At 42.5% G+C, this 24,513-nt stretch overlaps 3 protein-coding genes across 4 annotated transcripts in view; all 3 read left to right on the plus strand.

The window, feature by feature from the left end:
- The first annotated feature begins 335 nt into the window (after nt 1-335).
- tut1 (terminal uridylyl transferase 1, U6 snRNA-specific) lies at nt 336-6,805 on the plus strand. The gene is made up of 10 exons (XM_070990588.1): nt 336-543; nt 926-1,116; nt 1,253-1,459; nt 1,574-1,688; nt 1,816-1,943; nt 2,572-2,798; nt 2,902-3,011; nt 4,496-4,618; nt 4,758-4,850; nt 4,956-6,805. Exons 1-10 carry the CDS (start codon nt 468-470, stop codon nt 6,089-6,091), a joined length of 2,406 nt encoding a protein of 801 aa, XP_070846689.1. The 5' UTR covers nt 336-467; the 3' UTR covers nt 6,092-6,805.
- Nucleotides 6,806-13,006: 6,201 nt separating this feature from the next.
- pyyb (peptide YYb) lies at nt 13,007-15,690 on the plus strand. The gene is made up of 3 exons (XM_070990451.1): nt 13,007-13,194; nt 14,825-14,905; nt 15,488-15,690. The coding sequence occupies exons 1-3, from the start codon at nt 13,007-13,009 to the stop codon at nt 15,510-15,512; spliced, it is 294 nt and encodes a 97-aa protein (XP_070846552.1). The 3' UTR covers nt 15,513-15,690.
- A 207-nt stretch (nt 15,691-15,897) lies between these two features.
- The window catches only part of mpp2b (MAGUK p55 scaffold protein 2b), a 38,915-nt gene continuing 30,299 nt past the window's right edge, over nt 15,898-24,513 (plus strand). The window contains exon 1 of one of the 2 annotated variants that reach the window (XM_070990375.1): nt 15,898-16,264. The gene's annotated coding sequence lies outside the window, so the exon portion shown is untranslated. The remainder of the gene's footprint in view (nt 16,265-24,513) is intronic. The other variant, XR_011603463.1, reaches the window with a different exon arrangement.

A 24,513-nucleotide genomic window follows, 5' to 3' on the forward strand; every position in this document is an offset into this window, starting at 1 on the left:
TTAGTATTGTTTATCACTCAAAACTTTTAAATCCCTTTGCTTGTAAATTAAACACAGCATTGCTTGGACATTATGACACTTTAATTGGAGTGGAGGCTATGTCAGTGGAAGCCAATTGTCATCAGTGCGACTACAGTTCAGCATTGGCTTAATAACGCCACCATAAAACTTAGTTAAAATCGACAGAGAAGAGTTCATGTGTGATAGAAGTCTCGGAAAAAGATACCGATTAAGATCATTTCCATTGTTTCAGGCTTTGCAGCACAAAGAAATCAGGTCGGATATAACCGGAACTTAACGATAAATTAACAACACGGACGCATTTTTGAGACGGACTCGGAACAAACGCAGGGTCGACGCTGGAGGGAGATTTGAGAGACGCGTGGATAGGAGCTGGCCTCAAACTTTGTTGTGGACCTAAGCGGTTGAGTTTCTTGCTTTATTGCCACGTTTTACATTTTGCCACCATGGAAGCAGACGGCGACATAAAAACGACGCCGAGAGGGTTTCACTGCACTCTGTGCAACGTCAACTTACCAAACGGTGAGCTAACCGAGCGTCATGCCAGTCCGTTGAATTTGTAATTGTTTCAAGTTGCTCCTGGTATTTTACAGATGGTTAAAAGTATAAGCGGCCGGAAAAATCCAACGAACTTTATGAAGGAAGTGAATTATGACGCAGCTTTCACTTATTGTCCATATAAAGCATCGTTGGAGCAGTTAGCACATGTCGTTTTGTATTAGCCAAATATTTTGAATGTGTAAGATATGTTTGTCTGATTTGTGTGGCCTGTTAGCTAAAAACACACCTGAACACACCGCGCGGAACAGCCGTAATTGCATGTAATTGCTGCACGATAGGTTTTGATCTTTGAAGCTGTGGTATTTCTAAAAATATTTATCTATCATATTTTAATTTCCTGCAGTGCCTAGCGTGGATCAACATGTCAAAGGGCGGAAACACAAGACGCTGAGCACGGTGCGCTCCACCAGGAAGACCCAGGAGGAGCACAGCGTGTTTGTCAGTGGCATCAAGCCTGACGTCTCTCGGACTGACATAGCTGAGTACTTCGAGAAGTTTGGGCCAGTCTCAGATGTCATCATGGACAAAGACAAGGTTAGTCAGCTGTTCACAATGAATGATGTCCATAGTCTTACAGTATGTGTCCACACCAAGTGCTCCGACAGTCAATCCACATCATGTGAAAAGCGACCATTGAACCCCATTGTAATCTGACTTTCCGCGCTCACAGGGTGTGTACGCCATCGTGCAGTTCAGCGAGACTGACAGCATACAAGCAGCCCTGTCCTGCGTTGAGCATCAGATGAAAGGCTTGAAGCTGCGCGTCAAAGCCAGGGAAAAGAAGGATTTCAAGTTGATTCCCAAGAAGAAGAATGACTTCCAGAACCTCCAACAAGTTCTCGACCGTCTCAAACCTCAGCTGTGTCAGTTGGTGTCTGTAAGCATCCTGTTGTCAAATATGAAGCCTGGCTCATGCCAACATGGTGTGGGGCTGAGTTTGGACTCAGGACTAAAGCTGTCTCATATTGTATTGTCTGTTGTTCACCTCCAGGTGGATGCACAGATGCTGCACATTGTCGAGCGATGTCAGCTGGGAGAAAACGAAAAGAAGGGCCGAGGCTTGTTGGTTCAACTCCTGGAAGAGGTTTTCGTTGAGTTTTTCCCAGGTGACCTTTGCCAACACGCATACAGAGAGTCCGTGTCTGAACTCCTGCCCGACATGATGATAACTGTGCAAAAGATTGTTGTTGATTGGCCTGCTCATTTTTAATACTGTGTTTGGATGGTTTGCAGACAGCCACATTCTGCCTTTTGGTTCATCTGTCAACACCTTCGGTATCCACTCCTGTGACTTAGACCTGTTCCTGGACCTGGAAAACACCAAGGTGTTCCAAGCCCGTGCCAAGTCCACCACAGAGCAGGTCTGGCATTTTTAAAATACAGTCAGTTTTTTTTGTGTGTGTGTATGTGTAATTCACTTTTTAAATGAGATTATTATGGCTGTTTCTTCGTACTGCTGAATTAGTATCTGTTGAATTATCCAGTGTTTTTGCATTACCAAGAAAGCTTCTGTGATAATAACCGTTTAATTTTAACTTTAGGAAACTTTATCTGAAAGTTTTTATTCAAAGAGCAATCTTAAGAAAACAACTGCAGAATCATTTCCCCCTTATGAAAGAGCAACTGGAATAATTCATGTAGATTTTATCTTGAATACATTAAAGTTAAAATCAGAAACAAAGCTCTGATATTTTCTCAGCTGTATTGAATTAATTGACATTTGTAGTGAATTGTATTACTTTCAGTTTGATGTTCAGTCCCACACTTATTTATTTATTTAGGTGTTCATTCGTTCACTTTGACTTAGATTTTCAGTTCAATGGATATTCAGTGTATAATAAAGTCATATGATATTGGCCAGTTACTCAGCTACGGTCTTGTTTCTGCTCCAAACTATCCTTATTACATTGCTCTAGAATTTAGAGCCAAAATGCAGCTTTGTCGGGACGCCACTGTGAGTTGAATCTTCTCTCTTCCCTCCATCTTCAGGCAGGGGAGGGCACGTCAGACGACGGCCATTCTGAGGACTCCATCCTCTCTGACATTGACCTGTCCACTGCCTCTCCGGCCGAGGTCTTAGACCTCGTGGCAGCAATCCTTAGACGCTGTGTCCCCAGCGTCCACAAAGTCCACGTGGTCAGCAGCGCTCGTCTCCCTGTTGTCAAGTTTCATCACCGCGAGCTTAACCTGCAGGGGGACATCACCATTAACAACAGGTCAGTGCTCGACTGAGGGTTTCCTTCATACCATGTGGTGATAAATGATTTATCTTGTACAGTGAGCAGAATTTCTTTTCTCCTATCCTGTATCCCTCACTAGACTCGCAGTGAGGAACACCCGCTTCCTCCAGCTGTGTTCAGGGATAGAGGACAGGCTGAGGCCTCTGGTGTACACCATCCGCTACTGGGCCAAGCAGAAGCAGCTGGCTGGTAAGCTGAAGTGACTCACACCTCAGGGCATAGCGTATAGCACCAGCTCTGTTTGTAATAAAAACAGATGGCATTTTTGAAAACTCTGTGTCTTGTTGTTACCAGGTGTATTTAGGTTGTTATTTCGCTTTTTGGTCAACAGATGTCAGTAGAACTTCACTTGCCTCTTATCACCATGCAGAGCCTTTTAGTGTCTTGTCCTGGAAGCTGTTGTGTTTTTCTCTCTCTCTTTTTTTTTTTTTTAAAAAAAGCACAAGTCCAGCGATTTTTGTGTTTTATATTTCAAACTCAATCTTCTGATGGGGAAGAAAATCTTAATAAGAGAACACTAATTACTTTATTCCTGAGGCATGTTTCCTTTATTCCCTTTGATGAGCAGCCTTCATGCTGCCAGTGCAGCTTTCAACCAGGCCCTTGTGTACAGTGATTAGCACAGCGTGATGGGATCATTTAAGGCTGCTGTTGTAATCCAAATTGAAGATTTAGAAGTGATAGATCAGCGTTGCTAGGTTACAAAAGCCAAATTACTGTAAAAAAAATAATAATTGACTGCAGTGATCTTGGACACAGTTTCTATCCTAGTGTGCAAGCAAACCGATGACAGATCAATCATTTTTGTACCATAAACCCAACAAAACTTGAGGATAGCCAAATCCTATAAAGGTGAACTAAATGAAAGCTGAGAAACACAAAGAGTTTATAAAAGGTTGTACGTGGCAACAATGAATTGAATCACATGTGAGCAGAGATGTGATTGGCTCATTTATGGTGGATGCAGGCTCAGTTTGCTGGATTAGATAGCTGACATTGTTAACATGTGACCATTATTGACTGAGATATTGTACAAATACCGCAGTTATATATCCATCTTTACACACAGATGTCCATTAACATCAGTGTAATGATGATTGTGATTGCTGATTGTATCAGCATTGTCATTGCCTTTTACCAGAGAACCAAACCCATACCACAAAGACCCCTCCGCCCTTGGCCTGTGACAGTGTGCTTAGTGTGTTTTACAATGTGAAAATGACTGCTTCTGTAAATAGACTCTGCTGGCTTTGGTGAGAACGATGTAGCGGCTGTTTCTGGTTGAACAGAAAGGATCTAACTCTTTAACAAAAGGTCTGTCTCTGTAGAGATGCTTTCCATAATGTCAGACCAAATAACAATCTGAGCCCGTCTGTGTCAAAAACACTTGTAGTGGATGTCCATCGACAGTGTGCAGAAGCACCTGTAGGGATTACGGGGATTACATTACAGCCTGTTTATGGCTGCAGAACTCTCGCTTCATTTGTTCTTTCTATTAGTCACTTCGATTAATAGAGGTCCATAAAATACAGATCATATTTGACCAGAGTTTCTTGTGTTTGTCCAGGACATTGAAATCTGACAGCATATAAATTTGTGCAGCATTGTGCTAATCTTAATTTAATTTTGTTGGCCTGTTAACAACACTATCACATTTGCGTTGCTGTGTGTAGGTAATCCCAGCGGTGCCGGTCCCCTGCTCAACAACTATGCTTTGACACTCCTGATCATCTTCTACCTGCAAAACTGTGACCCTCCTGTCCTTCCCACAGTGGACCAGCTCAAAGACCTGGCCTGTAAGTGCTGCGTTCCTCCTCCAGGCAATGCCTCATGCAAGACATTGTAGGTCTTTTAGATGGTCCAGCACAATGAAAATGGTAATAACATGCTTTCTGTTCACCTGTTTATCAGTCACTCTGTGTCACCTTTGTGCAGGTGAAGAGGAGGTGTGTGTGATTGAGGGCTGGAACTGCACCTTCCCCAGTCAGCCTATTGCAGTGCCCCCCAGCAAGAACACACAGGACCTCTGTAAGTGAGACTAATCGTCATATATTCTAAATATGACTGAATGTAGCCTCTTAAATGTATTGCCAGCATCACCATGTTTATGTGCATGTGTGGTTTTTCCTCCAGGCATCCTGCTCGCTGGCTTTTTCTCCTTCTATGCTAAGTTTGATTTTGCCGGTAGTGTCATATCTCTCAGGGAGGGGCGTGCACGCCCAATCACTGATTTCCTCAGCCAGAATAAAGAGGGAGCCATGCAAGAGGAGCAACCCACCAAGACTCATCACTCCAGTCTCAAACTGGGCCCCCTAAATCTCTTAGACCCCTTTGAGCTTTCCCACAACGTTGCTGGAAACCTGAATGAACGCTCTCAGCGCAGCTTCCAGAGGGAGTGCCAGGAGGCTGCCAAGTACTGCCGCAGCCTGCAGTACCAGCGCAAATCCACCAAGGGGAAGCCATGGGGGCTGCTGCGCTTGTTCACCCCCCACGGGGAGGTCCCACATACTAAAACAGAGCAGCTGACCATCAGCATCCCCTTCAAATCCGCGTCGCTCCCTGAAGTGCTGCGAAATCATCTGCACATGGCGGGAGATGGTTTTCGGCTGCTGTGGTTTCAGAAGGTCTGCTCTGCCGTGGAGGGAGTCTTCCAAAGTGTTCTCAGGTGTCGCCTCACTCCCTCCACGGACGCCGTTTTTGGCGAGGATTCAGCTGCGGATGCTGCCGAGGAAATTGAAACTCCCCCAGCTTCCCTTAATACATCAGCTAATGACAGCTGTGGCAGTGTTGAATCCCAAAACGAAGCCAGCCCTCTGGGTACAGCTGTGGTCGGTGCCAAGAGGCCGCTATCCTCTGGCAGTGATGCTTCTGAGTCGCCTCAAGGCAAAAAACCAAGACTGGCAAAAAGGGGCAAGTCTGAACCCCCTTACTGGACCTGTGTGCAAAAGCACATGGTGTGGGCTGGCAGGAGGAAAGTGAGAAGGGAGCTGATCAAAGATGCAGACTCGAGGCCAGAGGGCAGCTGTATGGAGCTGGAGTGCCAGGTCACAGCTCACATCATTGACAAAGAGCCGGAGCTCAAGGAGCCCCTGGAGTTCAAGGTTCAGCCCCAGATGGTGGGCGGGACAGAAAGCACAAAGGCACTGCTCAAGTTAGAGCCAACCAGCGACGAGACAGGAGTTTTCCACGACTTCTTTCATTTCCTGGAAGCCTTCTTACCGAAGATGGTAGAGACGTTGCTGGAGAGAGAGGAAGTGGGCAGTGCTTAAGACTGGACCCATTTCAGTTTTCTCCGTCGAGTCTAAGAATTTTGTGTTTTCTTTCTTTTCAGTCAAGGATGGCATTTCTACTACTTGTATTAACCCTTGAGAGTGAGACATGAGAGTTACTGTATCTTTATTCTGACCAGGCATCAGTTATTGTGTTTGTAAACATGGGCTTTGTCAGACGTTTGTCGTGTTTTTGTGTCCATACTGTATATTTGTAGTTATGAGTTTGTTTCAGAACAAGATGTCCTGATTGAGCCTACTTTGTGTTTGAGACGTGGTTTGGTTTTAGTACATTTCTGTTTAAATTAATGCTCTTAAATGATGATGCTTTGAAGGGTAAATTCAGTAGCAGACATTTGGTTTACACATCATCTGATGCTGTCTTCAAATGAATAAAAAAGACTTTGTAAGTCACTGTTAAGTCACGCTTAAAGGTCACGCTCTGTCATAACATTTTCATTTTGTGTGCACGGCTTGATACAAATTGATTCCCAACTTAGAGCTTTAAGTTCACTTATGATTTTTTTTTAATCATTGGGGGGTAAGAAAGCACTACATTAAAAAACTCATTTTTTCTAATTTATTGCAATTTAAGTAAATTGAGTTGTAAGCTTTTTGATCCCAAATTACAAGTGACTGTGTTAAGACAAGTGTAAAGAACAACACTTCTTTTTCATTGAATACAATGTTAGTATTTTTCAGACCCTTTTTCATAAAAAATCTGCAATTGTAGTTTACCTTATTTGCAGGAATGGGGTCAGTGCTTTGGTTCAACTTGTGTCGTGGGCTGCCAGAAAGGGGCCGTGGAGCGGAGCTTTTATCCATTTGGGTCTTGACTCAGTGACTGAGACGAATGAGAGTAATTACTGAGGCAGGTCGACTGCTTTATTATGGCAGGACAAGCAGGAGCTGAGGGATGCACAGAGCTCCCATGTGCTGATTAACATCATTCATCTCACTCTTAAAGGGAAATACGAATGGCCGGCAGGTTAGATGGGGCTATGGAGGACAGAGGTGGCTGTGATGACGAGGACGTTTGAGACGGCTGACTACCTGCTAACCTAATGCTGGTTTGCATAGCTGATGGACTGTTTGTTGTGGCCATGAAAGATAAGATAAAACTTTGCTATCTGAAACTCAGTTCATTTACAGTTCAGCAGATATCACAATATATTCTTTGGTCGTAATCAGAAAAAAGCAAATAGTGTACGTGCTTCAAAGTTTAAAGCCAAATCAAATAAGCAACAGTGTTTAAGCTTTTTTAAAAAGTGTATTTTTGCCCAAAATTTTACTTTTGATTCATATTTGTTTACCTGAAAGACAGATATTGAATTACAACTCCATTTGAAGCACGATAAAATTATTGAAGTATTGATTTTTTTAGCCATGCTGTTAGCTGTTAGCATCAGGGAATGGCAGCGTTGATCTTTTTTCCAGGCTGAAATGTCTCATCAGCTATTTCATGGATTGCTGTGGAATTTTGTACATTCCTGTTCCTCAGAGGATGAATCTCTGCAGCCGCAGTGTTTCCCTGACTCTTCCTGAGCACCACCAGCAGGTCAGAGGGCTAACCCTAACATCTATTAGACGGATGAGGTCGTGGTTCCAAGAGGATGAATTCTAATAATCTTACTGCATGATTGCCATTGCCAAATTTGCGATACACATCCATGTTTGTAATTGCTAATTAGCAAATGTTAACATGCTAAAGTAAGATGATGAACATGGTTAACATTATATCTACTAAACAAAGCAGCATGTTAGCATGCCGTTGTTAGCATTCTAGCTCAAAGAGCAGCTGTGCCAACACCAGCTTTACAGAGCTGCAAACATGGCTGCCGTTGCTGTTTGTTTTTGAGGCTGAATCACTGATTTTCCTTGTTTGTGTTTATTTTTCTGTGATTTTTGTTGGCATATCATTTGAACATCAGCCACTTGCTTTCACTGACACTCCAGGCGACTTCAGTATCACTATCGCTCGTTTTGCAAAGGTGCTACTGATATATGGCCTGTCTCACACACACACACCTCTAAGCCAGAGAATCAAAGTGATTGATATCAGATTTCAGAGGGTGTTTGCTGTCGGCGTAATACAAAAAAACAAACTGGGCTATACTAAGAAGACTCATACAAGCATTTTTCCTCCTGTTACTCCTCATCAAAAAAAGCAATGCATTGTAAAAGCGTCATAAAAATGAACAATCACACATATTCAGTCCTGGAAAACAATTCGAAATGGTTTCATCAGGCAATAATGAGCAACCGCTTCAGTTACATGTAGCTCATTAGCTTTAATTACTATAAGAATTGATTCTAGTGAGCAGTGTGTGTGTGTTTGTGTGTGTGTGCCTGCGTGCGTGCGTGTGTGTGTGCGCATCTGACAGAACGTGGAGCCTCTTCTTTATTTAGACTTCCACAGAAACGAGAGGGGAGAAAATGCTAATATCACGTTTTGTGTAATTGGTGTCCACTGGGAAGAGATCCTGAGCCAGCTCCCCTGAGAGCTGAAATCTCAGCCAATATCAGCTGTTTTTTCAATATCAGTTTCAGTGCAGTCCACTCTGATGCATGAATGCATTGAGTCACTTCTAGTATGATGCCTAGAGTATGGACAGTGAGTAAGACGTTGACTTCAGCCTATTTACACATAAATAGCACGTTGGCTAATTTGTAGTGACAAATCATCAAGCTTCCCTGAGTCCCCTAACACCTGTCTCACCACCCATGAGGGTTACCTGAAGCTGCCATCACCAGCTCGCTCATAAACACATCAGACGGTGGGATTTTGCTGTAATTGCTTAGCTGTGTTTCCAGAAAAGACGAACGGTCTGAGTGATGCTGCTCTTGGCCCAGACCTGTGCACCCATTGTTTAGGACTCAGAAGCTGATTCATGTGTGTTTGTGTGTGTGTGTGTGTGTGTGTGTGTGTGTGTGTGTGTGTGTGTGTGTGTGTGTGTGTGTGTGTGTGTGTGTGTATGCCCCCCAAAACAGGCAAAGAAAGTCTAATATGAAAGTGAATGGGAAATATGTTACTGTTTGCTCACTAGTCATCTGCCGTGCTTCTGACTGACACTCAATGGGCCCTTTCAGAGCCATTTATGTGGTCATGAATTATCGCACTGTGGTAGTGGGCAACCATCAACCCCTCATTTTGTCTCCTGAGCTGTGCAAACAGACCCAGCTGCCTGGAAAGCACTCTGTTCATATTAGTGGCTCCCCCACTCTGGAGATAAGGCTAAATAAAAACGCATAATCATTTCCCCCTTTCTGTCTGTGATGGCAGGAAGGAGTCAGACATTCTCCTGGGAGATTGCTCTTACACCAGACTGGACCTTTGTACGTGTGCGCTTAATCTTCTTTCTCTATTTGGACGAGGCAGCGTGTGTGATGCAAATGGAAATGGTGGAGACAGGTTGAGCAGGAAAGCTTTTAGAGCTCCATTTGAGGCGTACAGGTAGACGTGTACAGTAAGTTGATTTCCAACGCCATGATTTGTTCAAGTTAATAATTCTTTTTATGTCTTCCATCCAACAAAACCACAGACGTCATTAGCACCAGCATCAGTGGGAAAAGTTGGTAAAACTGAACAGGATGAGAGAAAAAGTTTTGAAAAATCAGGAGCGCCCTACCCGTCCCATTATCTTGGCCTTGATGGCAACTCAAACACATCCCCCGTCTGGAGGAGCCCAAACTGCTCTTCAGGAGTGCATTAGCTGGGGTTTATTGGTCTGTGAAAACTTGAACTGTCTGCCCCTTCCCTTATCTAGGGGCTGATACCCTCTCAGTGTTTACCTGCAAACACCACAGATAGCTAATGAGTTTTTCTTGTGCATGTTGTTGTTTCTTACCATTGCCTTTTATGGCCCGTAGAGTGAGCGCTGAGAAGTTGATTACTGGAGTCAAATTAACTAAATGTTCAGGATAGCCACTGTTAGCCGTTAGGAAATAGGTGATAGAGGACTCATAACACTTCCCTCCAATGGAAGATGATTTATTCATCATTTAAGCACTTTTAGCTATTCCACCCTTTTTTTTTTTCCAAACTTGTCCGATTGCTAAAAGCCATTTTCCAATTTAGGATGCATTTTGCTGTCTTGCATCAATTTGGATGTCATTGGTTCCAAAATTTGCAGTACACTTATTGTCCCTCAATATCAGCTTGAATTATGGTACAATAATTGCTCAGAAATGGTCAGTGCAATCAATGTGTAATACCACAATCCACTTAAAGCCTTTATGGCATGGTCATATACACTTTAACTGCTTGTTTATTGTCAGCAGCAGCAGCAGCAGCAGCTCTACAGAGGCTGTCAGTGGAGATTTATGCTCAAATCAAGCTGTGTTTTTGACAAGGGCTTAGGGACAGATGAAGGGAAAACCGTTGTTTTTTTTTTTACAGCTCTATAAACAGCACATGAGAGGAGTTGTCATGACTTCCCCAGGGAAGGTGTGTTGTTATGATATTTGGCACTGTGACAGTTTCTTTGATTTATCCATGATCTAATACATGGCTGATACTAATCTCATATAGCAGGGCTGTAAAAGATTATTAAAGCTTCCTTTTTGCTGTTTATTACACTCCTGCTATATTTGTGCAATGGTATGTTCCCAATAATGAATGCACACTGTCTAATTCTAGCCTTAAAGTCAAGTCAAACAGCCCTTTGAAGTAATGAAGAGTGGCCAAAATGTCTTCACTCTGTCGGTTAAAAACTTCTGGTCCTCACTATGTAGCAAATACAAGTATACACATAAGCGTACACTAAAATGAGATCACTGCACTTGCACTGTTGGATAGGGGACGACTTCAGGCGTCATGAACTGAACAGCAGACCGTGAAGATCCAAGATAAACAGGAGCCGCCGCAACGGTCCTAAATTTGACCGATTACATTAGACCGTCAGCATTTGAGACCTGAAAGGTATTTGTGTAAACAGTGTCCTCGTGCGAGTGTGTGCTCATGTCGTATCAGCCGCTGTGGTCCACAGTTGCCCTCAAAGTCTCTCTGAAAAGGCAAACTAATAACATGGATATTCGACGCAGCAACACCTCGTCAAATCATTTAATTCAATCATAAGAGAATTATTACAGTGAAGATGTGAACATGTGCAACACAACGGAGTTATTGATCTGTGGACGCTGCAGCCTATGACCTCCACCTCCAGACCATATTAATGGTTTTATCACCATCTGAATAATGCATGCGGGGGTGATGGGTGCCTAGAAGGCCAAAGGTGAAGGGGCTAATGATCGCACAAGTTAGGCTTCATCATTCCTGGATCAGACACATACAGAAATGAACACCAATGATTTTACATTTGTCCAGTTCTTCAAAAACATGGTGAAAGTTTATCTATTTTTGTTCTGTAAAGAAAAAGTTAATGAACTGTTTTAAATAAACCCTGTCTATATTTTAGAATGTAATTTTGGTTGCTTTGCATTGATAAACGTGTTTGGTCATTAACTAGCCTTACACAGAGGCTGGAGTCAATAACACAATTGGATGATTCTGATTACAACAGTCTCTGTACAATTGCAAGAAATTCACCGTTATTCGTTTTAAAAAAGCAACAACAAATTAGTTTACCTGTTATTCATGCTGAGCATCACTGTCATGTGAATATTCCAGATAGCTCAGCATTCAAAAATCACTTTACATTTTGCATTTTCATAGAGCTGCAGAAGAAACCTCAGTAATAGCATTTCACAGTGAAACCCTGGTGTCAGCCTCAGAACAAGTGATGAATGGACTGAGAATACAGTTTTAGACTGTAATAGCTGGTGCGAGCACTATATACTGCAGGTTAGCAGGTCATCTCACCTTTCTCTGATCGTTGATGTGCTGTGCATCATTTCAAGTGTGCATTATTCTGTCGTTGTTCTGTTGGGCTTTCTGAACCCCAGTCTGAGCCCTTTTTGCCTGGTGAGAGGACCTCAGTGTGGGTGGGTGGGTGCAGGTTTGTGTCCATTCTGGAAATGCTTTGTGCTTTCTAGAACTTTCTGAGCTTAGCTGCACATCACTGTCACCCACTTGCATCCAGCAATGCTTCACCTACAGGATTATTACATCACATATGGGTAGAAAGCATACTGAGACGGGCCAAGCATACATTGAATGAGCCAGTAAACCCTGTGCTTGATTTACAAGTGCAAACACGATGCTTACAGTGCTGGAGCTCATGCTGTGGGCCATTATTTGAAGTCACAAAGCAGAGCAGGGGTCTATTTTATGGTTTTACAGGAGGCATGCAAAGAAAATCCTGCAGCTCTCTGTTAGTCTGTTTGTTTCATAATCATACATGGGTGATGTGCTTCAAGTAACCTTTTAAAAAAGGAGGAAATAGGTAACTCTTTAAATTTTAAGTTCCAAAGCAACATAATAACAGGAAAGCCTGTTAAATATTAAGTTTAATGTTAATGTTTCCGTGTGTATTATCAAAATAAGCTTCGGAACTCAGCTAAAAGTCAAATACTCTAAGTTGTGTGAATATTTAGTTAAGTGTGCTGTCCTCAGGCTGCTGCTGAGGCGAGGGGTGTGGTTAGTGTTACATCAGGTATCCATCCCGCACTATATAACCAACCCAGAGGACCACGAGCGCAGCAGCACGACAGGCGCCCCGCCGGAGTGACCACAGCAACAGACAACTGTCAAAAAGTAAGTCATCTTACTTTACTGCTCTCTTTTTAACCTTTTAACCTCGTCCTACAAAGATTCCTGCGAGTTTCTTATGATTAAACATGTTTTCACATAATATTGGGTATAAAGTATTTGTGAGAAATGGACACATTCAACGCGCAATGGTAACGACTTCGGCAAAAGTTGAGAGAGGTTGTTTTTTTTTTTAGGTTTTTCTCGAGAACATAATTTCTAATCCTCAAGGGAAATCCTTCCATGGTATTTGTCCTCCTCCTCAGATGGCCAGCACGCTCAGATCTTGGATGATGTTCGCAGCGCTCGTCGCCTGCCTGCTGGTGTGTCTGAGCAGCTTCGCGGACGCTTACCCTCCCAAACCGGAGAGCCCGGGGAGCAACGCCTCGCCGGACGACTGGGCAAAATACCACGCAGCTGTCAGGCATTATGTCAACCTCATCACCAGGCAGAGGTGAGTCAGCTTCACGAGATTTTGAAGCATCTCCTTTAACCAAACGATGCAGGAACAGCGTCAGAGATTCCTGGAGCGCACATCTCATCAGTAAGCGGGTGAAGTTCTGAGATGAAGCAGGTTTGGGAGTTGGTGACAATGATCAAGTAGCAATGCCACATTGTAGAAATACTCTGTTACAAGTAAAAGTCATGCATTTCAATTTTTACTTAAAATACACGGTACCAACGGTATAAGTACTCATTATCCAGAATGGCATATTTCAGAATAATACAAATTAGATTGTTGAAGTATATTTTTTGCTGCATTAATATGCTAACTTTAATGTTAAATTTGGTAAAAGTGGTTTAACTACTTTATATAGTTTATCTGCAGGGTAGCTTGTGAATTTCTGCTAAGTTATTTCTTAATCTATGATGTTATATCATGGTTTATTGATTGAATAAATTTTGTATTATTAAACAAAACCTGCCAAGTCACTAGAAATTTAAGTTGTCCAATAAATGTATTAGAGCAAAAAGTACAATCGTTTCCTCCAAAATGTAATGGAGTAGAAGTATAAGGTAACAGAAAACAGAGATTACATCAAATTTGTACTTCAGTACAACACTTGAGTAAATGTACTTAGTTACTTTTCACCACCGCGTGTATCACCTGGAAATGCAAGAGGATTAAGAAATGCTGGAAAACTTGCAGTGATTTGGTATCTTTTCATCCTCTGGTGGGTCAGACAGGGCGTCCGCCCCCTGCTGTGAGAGATTAAGCCTCTGGCTCAAGGACAAGTTAGCAAGAAGAGCCACATGGGGGGGTCGAGCCCTCACAGTTGTGTCATGACGTCTTCCACCATACGTCAAGACTTTTCTCGAGAGTGCAGGCCTTCTTCGGCAGGCCAAGGACGACTCTTGGCTCGCTATTCTTACATGACGTTGCAGTGATGCACTTTTGGAACTTTGACATGTAGCACAGAGTTTTTTAAAACCTAAAGTTTTCTGTCATACCTCAACATGGCAGAGATTGTATGACTGGTCACAGTGTTGATCAGATAACCGTTATCAGACACACTATCCCTGCTTGATCAATGTATGTATAAGACTGGGTTTTGTGGTTCTAGCTGGAGAAAATACTGGGTGTATATTCTCATCATTGACCCTCCTGTCAGCCATTAAAGAGGCTGGATCTATCATTGCATTCAAAGGCCTCACAGTGTGGCCCCTGATGCCTCAAACAAAGGCAGGTTTTCTCTTCAGTGCCCAGGACATTGATTTTAGTGAAGACACCTGAAAAGACAAAGGCGGAGGAGCTTGTTGTGTTTTCCTTGCTGGACACTGGTCTGTGAACCTGAAAACTCTCTTTTCTCTCAGCAGATCTGTGATTTAAACCAAACAGAGAAGCAGTATTGATAAAATCCCATCAGGGTGTGTGCAGCTAACTTGCCCTGTTCACAAAAAATAAAGATGTCCCATAGTTGAAATTCATAGCGAGGCCGAGGGAGGGTCACACCACCAGAGCACCCAGTGAACTGCTGACGGAGCGACACCAGCGCAAAGCAGAGACGGGTTTCAGATGAAGGAGAATCTCCAGCCGATCAGATTTAGTTATCATTTAATGGCTGCTGTTTGATTTTCTGCAGGTATGGGAAGAGGTCGACCCCTGAGCAGGCGATGGCGTGGCTGCTGTTTGGGGCTGATTCCAGCCAAGACACTGAACCACGGTGAGAGAAACAGATGAGAATACACATCTGGTTCAGTCGATTTAGGCTTGTAAAGGCTGATACTGACACCAGTGATTTCAAACTAAAGTCGGAAATCGACAGTTTTTGTGTGCCTGAAATGAAGATGTGGGAAAGCACACAAACTAACTGGGCAAAGGAAATATCTAATATGTAATTAAAACTGCATTAGCAGGATGGAAAGGGCAAGGGTCTGATCAGCCACAACCCACACTGTGATTTAAAATATGACAGGTAGCTGGCTTGTCATTTGAAATAAAGGAGGATCTTGACATTTATTGAGAGAATACCTGAAATTAAATGAAGCAATTTTTCATCTTCAAAGAGTTTTGACACTTAACACACTACCTTTGCCTGCTGTCTACTTTAATTTTTTGCCTTCCTCTGTTCCTCATTTCAAATAGTGACAACACAACTCTGCCAAAATTGGTCCAAAATATTGTTTGATTGTTTCATTGCTCCTTGTTAAAATCATTTTACTGTTCAAATGAGTGTTAAATAGCATCTTATTGGTCACCTCATGGTCATACTATCTCAATCTTGATTAACCTTCTTTTCTTACAGCTCAGACTATGGTGATCAGTGGTAAATCTTAACCCTTACCGATGCCCCCCCACCCGATCCCTTGATTCAGCAACAATCAAACAACAGTGAGATTCTCAAGTCACAACCCGCACTGGACTTTGTGGCTCTCCAGATTAATTATTTAATGTGCATGCAAATCTCTCTCTCTCTCTCTCTCTGTTTTTCTTCCCCTCTATCTGTTTATTCTGTGGCCAAAAATGTAAATAATTTGTATCAAAATCAATCTCTTTACAATAAAGAACTCAATGGAATGAAAGTATTAAATACATACTTTGGTATTTCTTCATTTATTTTTGAATAAAAGCAACCGTACGTGCTCTTCTTGCCACTACCACTAGATGTCACTATATCACTAGGATAAGTCCGTCTGCAAGTTAGCGTGTCCTCTTGCTGCTCCTGCTCGGGGTTCATATCGACGGCGGCAGACACGCTTCAACTTCACACCGGGGTACTACAGCGGAAGACGCGGTTGTTATCAGAAAACCTTCCCGGACATCCTTCGGGAATCAGGATCAGTGCTGACGGAGCAGCCAATTGGCTTTTAATCAATGGAGCTATTTGTAAGAGCGCGCGAGCCGTTTTAGGTAAGGTCTCGTTAAAGATAGCAGTTCGTGTGGGTTGCTATTGGCTTCGGTGTTGTGAAAGTGACCGCATAGATTTAACAGGACTGCCACCGTCTAACAACTGCGAGGAGACGTCTCCAAGAGCTGCTGTATCTCAGACCGAAGAGGCATCCGGAGAAAGGTGACCTGGCAGGTGAGCGCCTCGAGCTGTTTTTCATCACCGGAACGTGGTGTGTAGTTTGGGGTTGGTGGGCAGCGTTGACGCCGCTTTCAAGATGTAGTCCACCTCCGCCAGGTGGATGCTGGTACACGCACTTAGATACTATTTTACGTATCTTTTGTATTAATGCCGTTAAAACCACCTTTTGTGTAGCCTCGTGTATCATTTTCTTCCTCCGACAACGAGGAAGCGCACATTCAACACGAGAAAGCTACGCATTACCTCCACCATGGGCTCGTGCGCCGTGTATCTGCCTCAATCAGCAGCCACATGAAATGTGGATTAAACTGGCCTCACTGACCTCAGGCTGTTCACACCTGCACGGCGGCTGCGGCAGGTTAAACAACCGCCATTACGGCCCGATTCATACATAATGCGAGCTTCATCTGAGTGCTGGACATGAATTCAAACAATGATGTTGATAACGACTGGATGCGCGTCATGCACCTGTTCTCTGCCATTGCGCATGCCCACACATTCGGGAACGTGCACAGATGTTTTGAGCGCGTGTGGACCGATAGAAGGACAGGTGCTGTGTTTGTTTGCCTGACATATAGGATAAATAAACATTCCTGAGAGAGAGATCTGCCTTATTCCTTTAGAATGATAATACAAACAAACAAAGAGATTTTAATGCAGTGTTTTATAAATGAATGGTTACTAAGGTTTGGCCAGAGAGCGAGATTCAGTTTGCCAGTTAAGTAATAAAATAATCCCAAATGGTTTTAACCAGATTTAAGATGTTTAGATTTATGATTTCGACAACGTTTGTGCAAAACGTATTTCCCCCTGCTTACAGCCAGTCAGTATGTTTTGTATTTTCCTTTCTACATTAACACTTTTTTGGAGAGTGTTTTTAATCTATAGGTTTGTACAGCAAACATACCCACTATCCCGTTACATGTCTTTGAACAGTTTATAAGCAGCACATTTTGACATTGTGGTTTCATCACCTGTTGCACATGCAACAACAAATGTCACGAGAAAATCACCAAAAAGACTAGATCGAAACAGTTCAATGATTTCCACACTGACAGCTACGGAAGGAAAAATGAGAATCAAATATACCTCAAACAAACAAAATAAGGAAAGACTAAATAAAGCCTACCTTTCTTTCCTTGCCAGGTATCCAGTTAGTTTATGTTTAAGCTTGACCCAGTTCTCCATTCAGGAGATTTTCTCTCAAAGGCTTCTCAAAGGCTCACTTTGCCTCTCCAAGCATGTTGTTTTTCCAGGTGTATACATAGTGCCATATTTCTTGCCCAACCACTGATGTTCAGCCTATATTTTCACCTTTGCCTTAATTTTGTAGTTCATCTTTTTTTTATAAACATGGTTAAATTCCACCCAAGATCAGCTGCCAATTATGAGTACTGCACAGACATCCATGATGTTGTCTTTACTGTCGTATCGTCTCTTATGTGTCACACTGTGAGGACATTTTATTACTGCAGAGGAAGTATTCAAATGTCCTCTGCCATCAAGAAAGAGGTTGCTGTACTGTAAGTGGTAAAGGAGATGCACTATTCATTTGTGACTATTCAGGCAGATAACGACTCAGAGCAATGTGAAGTTGGTGCTGTGCTGCTTGTTGTACTGGAAGGGAATATTGGAGGGCCGTTACAGGAACATGACTTCAGTTTACATGCAAATTCATTTGATAACTTAAACCATTAGACCTCATCATCAAGCTACTTCAAGGTTCAAAGTTGGAGGAAATGTACTTGGTCAGTTCAGTAAATGTAATTACTAGACTGTGCTTGACACAGTAGCACATCCATGAGTAATATTGAAAAGGGGAAATGTCTAATTTTCTGTTTACAGTCTGTGCATATTTTATTTTGTTAGTGATAACCCTTTTACACAAGGCAGTCCAGACTATACAGATGTACATCCCCACGCTTGAAGTTTCATATCAAACCACAGCAGTATAGGCTTTATTTCAAAGAGCTTTTGACTGGGATTAAAGAAACTTCTACTTTCTTATCGCTTTCTGTTTTGAAAGTGGATGGTTTACCATAAATTTCCCTGCTTTTGGCAGCTTTGGGGATTGGCTACAAGATGAGCAGGTCTGGTTCCTCAGTAGAAACTCTACTTGAGAACTCTGCTTGAAGTGGCATTCTTTAAACTTCAAAAAATGTCCTTCACTCGAAAGGCTCTCAGGGGGATTTGAATACATTTTGTATGAGACATTGAGTTGGATCAAACCAGGTCAAAAATAGCAGTGTGGTTGTGTAGACAACGTGACCAGGACATGTCAGCATCAGACTATTGCATACTTGACATTTAATTAATATAAATCCTTTAACATTGTTCACACACTTTGAAAAATTCAAAGAGTTATCCCTGTGTGACCCCTGATCCTCACACAGATCTTAATATACTGAGGAGAGAACTCATTCTGGTTCTCTGACGTCACATACCCAATATCTTAATATGCACACTTTCAATGGTGCAATGACGCGGTGCAGTTTTACTGCTTTGACGGATGGAGTGATTAATTACTGCATCAAACAGGAATTCTAATCAACTGTAGCTGGCACACAGAAAGGCTTCAGATGTAGGACCCATCCACACTGGATTCCACAGGGAGATTAATGTGCAGCAGTTTCACACAGTCTCAGCATCTTTTTCCCAAGCTCTGTGGTGTCATTCATAAAAATGATATGCTCATTTACTCTCACACCTGCCACCTCATCCCCATCTCCACACGCAGAGGCTGCGGCATCAAAGTGACGCCTGCATCCTCCCGTTTTTATTATTGTGTGTACATACATCAGTTTTTAATGGCAAATGTGATATATGTGGCTTTGTTAGTGGTGTGGTGGAGGGCAAAGTCACTCGGTCTATACCATCAAATGCTCTTATTATAAGGATGAAAGAAGAAGAAGAAGAAGAAATCCCTTTATTTGTCACAGCACACAGAGAGTTACAGGAAACTGCACACGCCATGCAAGTGAAATTCTTTCTCCACTTTTAACCCATCCTGGAATGTTGTTCCTCCGCAGCAGACCAGGTGCGGTGGGCTGCCAGCCGACTGGCGCCCGGGGACCAGTTTCCTTCCATCACCATTGGTCAGGTGGTGATCTTCTTGCATGTTTTTAGTGGGGGTATTTTTATGGAGGATACCCCAGGATAGTCGTCTCAACATTGAGAAACCAACAAATTGTTATTATTTTACCACTTCCTGATTGAGCCGCAACTGAAAAGACAGTCCATAGTGAAAGCCTGGAGGGACATCGGGCCAAATTTCAAAGTAAAGCAACATATTTGATAACGCATTAGCTACTGTTAGCATTCAACCACTTCCAGGCTAACATTAACTCTCGGTTTGATAGTGTTATGCGATACAATAGAAAAGGTGTTATACTGGAACATCAAGGCACATTTTGGACACTTTTATTAAAGCCTTCAGGTAAAGTGCACTGGATGTAATGAAGGTTGCAATCCAATTTAATGAAGACGGCACGTTGGCCTCTTCATGCCCAAGGTGTGAGTTGATGAATCAGAATTAACTTACACCTTTCCTATCGTGTAACACTATCAAATGCTTAACGTTAGCTGCTGTCTAATAGCAGATAATGGGCTCTCAAATATTATTACGAATTGTATGTGTGTGTGGGTGGTGGTGGTGGTGGAGGTTGTGGAGGTGGAAGGTCTCCTCTACATGCATGGCTCACACAGCTTTCTCTGTCTCTTCTTTGCATGTCAGCAAGCACTGAACTTTGATTTACCAAATGTGTCTCTGTAGGAAACGCTGTGCTCTTTGGTGCAGCTGTCTGGACGAAATGCCATCAACATGTGTGGCCATATGATATGATGACATCATGTCTTTGATTATGACAGACAGTCAAATATCTGTCAGATATCTGATTGAATTCATATTTATTTTTAGACTCTTTGTTGTACTTTAGGATGGAGCCACGGAGCTGGAGCCTCTTCAGTTTGCAAATTCGGTACTGCGCCTTAATAAATGCCAGCAAATACATGCACAGGCAGATGTTTTTATGAATTTGCTGTTTGATTTTCAGGCTTTAACCTCCAGAGTTTCTCTCAAGACAGACTGAGTGACGTTGAAACAGCGACTTTCATTTCGCTCGTTCCATCTTCCTCGGAGAAGTGGGGCTCTTTAATGAAATCCCGGCAGGGCGGTGATTGTAAACGCTCCCCCTGGTTGGCTCTCAGCACTTTGCCTGAGTCCTTTAGCCTCTCAGTGGTATGTACATGACATTTAATTCTAATTACATTAATTACAATCTGTATCAGCTGGGGGAAAAGGAGTACCCGCAGCACTGAGTTCATCAGGTTTTATTAGATATCTGCCATGGAGTGATATCTATTGATGGTGGTTGCTCTTTAGTAATAAAACCATACATCAAAAAATACTAATAATTACACAGGAGATGATGAATTTGACTCTTGATTTCTTACTTTTTTTTTTTTTTTGATCTCTGAGCTGCTCATGTGCCTGTGGGGGCTAATGAGTTCCAAATCTGTGAGCTGATGGCTGATCATTTCCGATTAGACTTTTCAAGGCACGTTAAGTTTCATTGTTCACTGTGCGTCTAGGAGAAATAAGTGGATTGTTCTTTTCCCTGCTGTTTTCTCACTGACAAGCAGCAGCACATTGTGTGCATCAATATGCATGCGAGGAGCATGACACAGCGTAATTTTCAGAATCATTGAGCCATGCAGCACACGGCTTTACGCTGCACTTGAATTTATCCTCTCCTTCAGAAGACGTCCACACTTTATTTTGATTTGTTCAGGCATTTCTAGTGACTTGGGTGTTGATATTAGCCCCAGAAGGCAACATTGAATGAATTCCTTTAATATTATCTGTTGAGAAAGAGTTTAATCTGGAGTTTAGTTTGACAGCAGAGCAGCTTAAACCTCCTGGTGATTTCTTAAAGGTACTTGAGAGCGGGTTTGTTTTTCTTTCTGAGGACATGATGTCTTCTCAGTGATTTTTTTTTTTTTTGTCAAATGTTATTTTTCATTGTTTTTAGCTGCAAAAATGACACATGAATCCCCCTCTGTTGTATTGAGGGAGCAGCAAAGGTTTCACAGGCAGATTATTTTAAAGCTCTGCTGTTCTTTTGTGGTTTGGGTGAAACGACCCGTTAAGTTTAAGTTGGTGCTGTCAAGAATCCCATTAGTTTATATTTTTTTAATAAAAAAATAAAATGTACTTTGCTGACCTTTCACTTACCACTATAAGGTAAAAAGCTGTGAAGTGTCTTAAAGTTATTATTTTTTAATAGCTCTGTTTAAAGTAGTTTCTGGAGCTGCAGAAACAATGTGATCAGGAGAGGTTTATGTGCTACTCTCAGGCCACTGGAGCTGAATACAATAGGTTTGAAATCAAAGTAAAAAATTCATTATAGCATGAGAGCTGTTAAAGCCTTATTTTTGGTTGGTGAACGCTGTCAGAATTGATTTCTTGCCTATTGCGTGAATGCTACACTCTTTTTTTTTCCAATTATGACGCTGATTCCCTCATATAGAGCAACTGTCTTTTGAAGTGGAACTCAAATCCAAAAAAATAGACCCAATTTTAGCTCCAACTTATTATTATTTTACGCATTTTCCCTTGTTGCCATGGAAAAGCACTGGGGGAGAAGGCGAGGAGCTGCTCGTGGTTGTCTTGGATACGACAGTTTTCCCTTGTAAAGTAATGAGAGGAGCTGAACCTGTGGGAGCACAGGGTTATTTTTAGGCCTGACGCCAGCCTGCATGTGTGGATTAAGGCTTGTTTGGTCGCCGGTGCATGTGTGTGTGTGCATGTGTGTGTGAGCATGTTTACAGGCTTTAATGTAGCCTCACTGTGGGAACGGCTCGAGGCGTTTTACACTTGGAGTACAAACACCTGGGCCACCACTTGTGTCATTGCCCCAGGCTGAAGTGTGCTGGAAGATGCCATTTCAAACAGTTGTATCTTCAGATGCGGGCTTTATTAGCAGCCATCTGTTTTACTTGTCTGCAAGTGCTACCTTGAACTACCTTTGAGGAAACTTTCCTCAACCAGTACTGGGTATCTTTGCTCATAGAGAAAGGTGTGATAAAATCATTTCCCACACGTTGTCGTTTTCATGTGAAGCTGTAGGTTCACTAAATTCTTAGAAAGCAAAGGAGAAGCAGTTTGAAGCAAATAGGTTACAAACCTCAAAGGAGAGCAGAAGTATAGCAGGAGACATCCAATCTCATTTTGAAAAGCAAACCAAAAGAAAAAAGCTGGCTGTAGCACTTATTCCTGTGAATTTTAGGGATATTTTCAGGCACCAAAGCCGTGACCTTTTCCCTCATTACTGGTTATGTAAGACTTGGGCGATGCATGAGTTTAAACAGAGGCTATTGTTACACTGGAAAGGGTTGTACTGTAAGGAACATCAGAAATGTCTTGAAACATAATCATAGATCTGTGTGCATGCATGAAAACCACACACACGCACACACGCACATCCAGCTGGCCTCTTGTGGAGATGATAGCAGGTCTGCAAATGTGACGTCATTGCAGCTGTGCTATTGCTCTCTTCATGCCATACAGCAAGGGAGATGGAGATCTGTTTAAGTGTGTGTTACTGCATTTGTGTGTGTGTGTGTGTGTGTGTGTGTGTGTGTGTGTGTGTGTGTGTGTGTGTGTGTGTGTGTGTGTGTGTGTGTGAGTTGGCTGATAGAAAGACAGGGTAAATCAGGGGCAGTTTACATACATAAGATATTACTCTGGAGACAGACTGACTGACTTGTACAGCTGCAGCAAAGACAGTGAGTGTGAAAATACCCATTTTGACCTGATTGAAGGATCACTTATCTACACCCTGTTCGACTTCAGTGTTAGTCTTAATGGGATTATTAAGGACACCCTTGGTTGCAGGGATTTGCTGCTCTGTAAGAAAATGCCACCACTGCTGACTGCACCATCATTAGATCCTGGCCAGTTTTTCCTCATCAGTAATATAAAATCAGAACCAGGGGAACTGGCAGAGTGAGAGCGCAGAGAACATCCTGCCCACCCTCAAACCATCCACCCCCCCAACCCCCCCCACTGTGTCAGCTCAGCTCCAGCACGGCCAAGCTCTGCTGCAATCGGCTTTGACTTCTTAGCGGCCGTGTGGTCTCTGCATACTTTTAACAAGCTCTGTCATTTCACAGTGCAAACACAGGATGCCACGGATAAGCCTGGAGGACTGGTATGTGGAATTAAGGACCTGATCCGCAAAGATCAGAGTTTTACAAAAGCACTTGGTCCTTCAGCATCTAAGAATGTGCTTCAGTGTCACACCAGTAGAAGCAGCTACAGCTGGTAATCAAGTAAACACGTTGTCCCCACTAATGATGCAGGAGCAATGCTTGGCTTACATGTTTTTATGTATACAGATTAAATACTCACATGCAACCCCGGAAAGAAAAGAAAGGAAAAAAATCTCTGTGAAATGCGAGCATTTAACTTCAAGATGAAGGAAAAAAATTAACAATCGCTAACCTCGAAAACATAATGAAGTCGCCTACACTTAATCAGAATTGATACACACAGAGAAAGGCACTTGAAAAATGTGACAGCTTTTCTCTATGAGTCAGTTCCACCGAGTTCAAGTGGTACTATTCCAAACATGATATGACATGTCCGTGGGTTAGGAGAAATAGATTTATTACATAAGGCACAGAGAGGGAGTTAAATATAGACGACCAGAAACCATGGACAGGATCACAACATATGGCCAAATAAACCATTTTACTGCAGGGATTACTGGGTGGTGGATAATAGGTTTATGGAAGGATGCATTTAATGTAGCCTCTCATTTAGAGTAATGAAAATCAGGTGGATCATTCCAACTCTGATTCAGATGAATGTATGAAAAGCAATAATTGGACAGGTGTCCCACATCCCCTCCAGAATTTCAGATATATTTGGATTATTGAAATGTGCTGCTCTCCAGAGGGGTGACGTTTCATAGTTTTTAAGAGGATGACACAAAAGCTGCAAGTATCTGAACAAATAGGATTTGGGAGCACTTTGATCTCAGCACAGAGAATTTTTTTAAGGCATTTTTTTGAGTTTGGTGAAGAGGCAGACAGCGAGGGGCAGGACATGCATCAAAGGTCGCCGGCTAGATTGATCCCGTGACTTTGCGGTTGTGTATATGGCATCCGCTGTAACCATTCAGCTACCCAGAGTTCCCAGAGAATCAAATGACACTCCGCTGGGCTTGAAGACATCTTTA

This window comes from Chaetodon trifascialis, chromosome 21 (genome assembly GCF_039877785.1).
Source record: "Chaetodon trifascialis isolate fChaTrf1 chromosome 21, fChaTrf1.hap1, whole genome shotgun sequence".
Lineage (NCBI taxonomy): Eukaryota > Metazoa > Chordata > Actinopteri > Chaetodontiformes > Chaetodontidae > Chaetodon > Chaetodon trifascialis.

Bases quoted from the DNA above. Each gene is read 5' to 3' on its own strand.
- tut1 (XM_070990588.1), top strand. From the start codon at position 468: ATGGAAGCAGACGGCGACATAAAAACGACGCCGAGAGGGTTTCACTGC. The intron at 2,799-2,901 runs GTCAGTGCTCGA...ATCCCTCACTAG, and splicing joins GACATCACCATTAACAACAG to ACTCGCAGTGAGGAACACCC. The intron at 4,619-4,757 runs GTAAGTGCTGCG...ACCTTTGTGCAG, and splicing joins CCAGCTCAAAGACCTGGCCT to GTGAAGAGGAGGTGTGTGTG.
- pyyb (XM_070990451.1), top strand. From the start codon at position 13,007: ATGGCCAGCACGCTCAGATCTTGGATGATGTTCGCAGCGCTCGTCGCC. The intron at 13,195-14,824 runs GTGAGTCAGCTT...GATTTTCTGCAG, and splicing joins AACCTCATCACCAGGCAGAG to GTATGGGAAGAGGTCGACCC. The intron at 14,906-15,487 runs GTGAGAGAAACA...CTTTTCTTACAG, and splicing joins AGCCAAGACACTGAACCACG to CTCAGACTATGGTGATCAGT.